The 3,049-nt window shown below is 51.0% G+C and overlaps 1 protein-coding gene across 1 annotated transcript; it reads right to left on the bottom strand.

Moving 5' to 3' along the window:
• Positions 1 to 715: 715 nt before the first annotated feature.
• LOC121800868 lies at positions 716 to 1,999 on the bottom strand. Its single transcript, XM_042200360.1, has one exon. It carries the CDS (start codon positions 1,997 to 1,999, stop codon positions 716 to 718), a length of 1,284 nt encoding a protein of 427 aa, XP_042056294.1.
• Between the last annotated feature and the right edge of the window lie 1,050 nt (positions 2,000 to 3,049).

Genomic DNA, 3,049 nt, shown 5'->3' with positions numbered 1-3,049 from the left:
CATGGCCGACCGTGTGTCGCCCTAGCGTAACCGGCCGTGAGATTTTTCGGGGTGAGGATGGATGTAAGAGAAAGCGACGCTCGAAGAAGAGTGTGCAACTCGGCGGGGTTGAGGCGGGTGATTCGGCTTCCGGCGAGGTATCCACCCTAGGGGTGGTTGAGTTGTGGAGGCAGTGGTAAAAGCCGCGCTGGGCGGAGATGTTAGAGGGTGAACGGCGGTGGGAATCGAGATGGGGGAATTGTTAGAGAGAAGGAGGCGTGTCTCTCTCTAAAAGCACTTGAATTTGGCTGCCTCAAAAAGTGGTTACAATCAAAGGATTACAAGTAGGTCGAGCTTTCAATGTCTAGGTGAACAAAATTAATTTACAAAACACTCTTGGACAATTACGCTACAAGAGTAAGGAGAGGTCATGCCATAATTGTTTCGACACCTATGTACTCTACGGCGTCCGGTGAAAGCAAGATCGGTGGGTCCAATCCCAGCCCAAGCTCTACTCACGGTTCTCATCTCTCACCCGAAGGTTGGGGATTCCCATCTCGTCCATTCGAAGAATGGCTTTGAGCATTCTCGGAGCATTGTGGGTGGTCAAATGGTTGGGGGAGTCTTGTTCAATGCCCATCTTGGCGAGCAGGTCAGCTGCTTTGTTGCCCTCTCGGTGAATGAAGGTGGCGCGTATGATATGCTGTCGCTTGAAGGCGTGGAGGCAGGCCATTGCTTAGCAAACATGCACTGGGCCCCAAGTGTTGCCATTGAGTAATTTGATAGCTTGTTCCGCATCCAATTCAATCCAGATGGGTTGGTTATACTCCTTGGCTACCACCAACCCATGGTGCAAGGCCAAAAGCTCGGCCTCCCGTACCGAATGGGCGTCGAGGGGTGTTGCAAAGGTCACGAGCATCTTCCCGGATAGTCCCGAACGACACCCCCCTCCCTTATCCGTTGCTACCATATACGCACCATCCGTATTTAGCTTGATCCACGGCCGATCCGGGGGTTGCCACTTAATCGGCATGACGATCGGTCTCGGTCCCCTTGTCTCGAGTTGGTTCGGGATGCTCATTCTAAGTTTCACTCCTCTCCACTGTTTCGGCTTGATATGCCCGTTGGCCATGTTGTTGTGAAGGAACATCTGAACTTGGCAGACCACGTTGAAAGGTTTAAACTGAACTTGCTCATGCCGACTCCTATTTCTCTCTGCCCAGATGAACCACAAAATGAAATAAGGCATGATGCGACAGAGGTGTTTCCTATCTTGTTGTTGGATCCTTAGTGACCACGCTACAATCCTGTCTGGGATGGGGTCGTTAATCCAGAGGGATGGGACCGACCCCTCAAACCATCCGTCGAACTCTCTCCAAACACACGTTGCTCCCCAGCCTCGGACGAAAAGGTGTTGGAGAGACTCGGAATTAGGCCTCCGTGGGCAGCATTGGCATTTTGATGCCAACTCGATTTTCCTCCACTGGAGCTTGGAGTCAACCGGGATTCGGTTCGACAAAAGACGCCAATTAAAGATTGCAATAGAATTAGTAAGGCCAGCCCTCCAGATGTCTTCGAGCCCCTGGATTCTCGGTCTATGTGTGCGAATAGTCTCCCAAGTTGTTGCTAGCGAGAATTCCCCGAGTCGAGATAGGGTCCATCTTGGGATGTCCGGCTCTCCCGAAAAGATTGGAGTGTCGAGGATATGTGAAATTATTACATGCGGCAGTCGTGTCTGGTCGTGGAGTTGTTGCAGCTTGGCCTCATCCCAAGCCCCATTTCTAATGAAGTCCGAGACCGTGGTAGATGGGGCACCCCTCTCATCAAGGCAAAGCTCTCTTACGGCAGAAGTGCCAATCCAAATGTCGTCCCAAAAGTAGACTCCTCCCTGTCCGATCACCCATCTAATATAAGGATTTGCTTGGTTTCTCACTTTCGAAAGTCTTTTCCACGTCGGGCTGTTTCTCCACGATGGTGAGGCCGCAAGGGGGGAATTTTTGTTACAATACTTGGCCTTCATGTACCTTGCCCAGAGCGAATTTTGCTCACAGAAATGCCACCATAATTAGATGTTGAAGGCCCGGAGAACTTCTTTGGATTTTCGGATGCCGAGTCCCCCTTCGGATGTGGGGAGGCAAATTTGATCCCACCCAATCCAATGTGTCTTTTTTCTATCATTTGAAGAACCCCAGAAGAATCGAGCCACTTGCTGGTCCAATTGCTTGAGATCCCCATAAGTTGGCTCAATGGCTAGGAATATGTGAATCGGCACCGCCTCGAGTGTGCTTTGGATGAGTGTAAGCCTTCCTCCAAAAGAGAGAGGTGGCGATGAGCCCAACCCGAGATTCTTACGGCAATCTTTTCCCGTAGAAATTGCTTTTTGCTAAGTTGATCTGCTGTCCTGAGACCCCCGCATAATCACCTAGACACGTTCGAAGACGCCGGAGGGGGCCCGCTGCCGCTTGTGTGAAGATCACGATGTCATTGGCGTAGGCAAGGTGGCTTATCTCGATGCAGTGGTGGGTAGCCTTGAAGGTCATCTCCTTCTTTCCCAAAATAAGCTTGTCTAGCTCCCTTGAGAGGTAGTCGGCTGCAATCACGAACAAGGCCGGTGATATTAGGTCTCCCTATCGAAGGTCGCGGGTGGATATGAAAAAGCCCGATGGGACCCCATTGATCAGAATCGAAAACCAACATGATCCCACGCATCTTTCAATCATAGAGATCCACGAGGCCGGGAATCCCATTCGGTGTAGCACTTTTGTAAGGAAAGCCCAATGGACTCGGTCGTAGGCCTTAGCCATATCGATCTTGACCGCGACATTGGGGGCCGGAGCACATCTCGAGAGCTCATGGAACATCTCTTGTGCTAATAGGACGTTATCATTGAGAAGCCGTCCCTTCACGAACCCACTCTGGTTTGGAGAGATAACCGGTGGGGGGAGGGGAGTTAGTCTCTTTGATAGAATCTTCATGATGATCTTGTTGAAGACATTGCACGGGCTGATTGGGCGGTAATCACCCCACGATTCCGGTGCTGGCTTTTTTGGAATAAGAACAATGCTTGTGG

The sequence above is a fragment of the Salvia splendens genome, chromosome 4 (genome assembly GCF_004379255.2).
Source record: "Salvia splendens isolate huo1 chromosome 4, SspV2, whole genome shotgun sequence".
Lineage (NCBI taxonomy): Eukaryota > Viridiplantae > Streptophyta > Magnoliopsida > Lamiales > Lamiaceae > Salvia > Salvia splendens.
The sequence above is the reverse complement of the archived record's forward strand: the minus strand, read 5'-3'. Positions and strand labels throughout refer to the sequence as shown.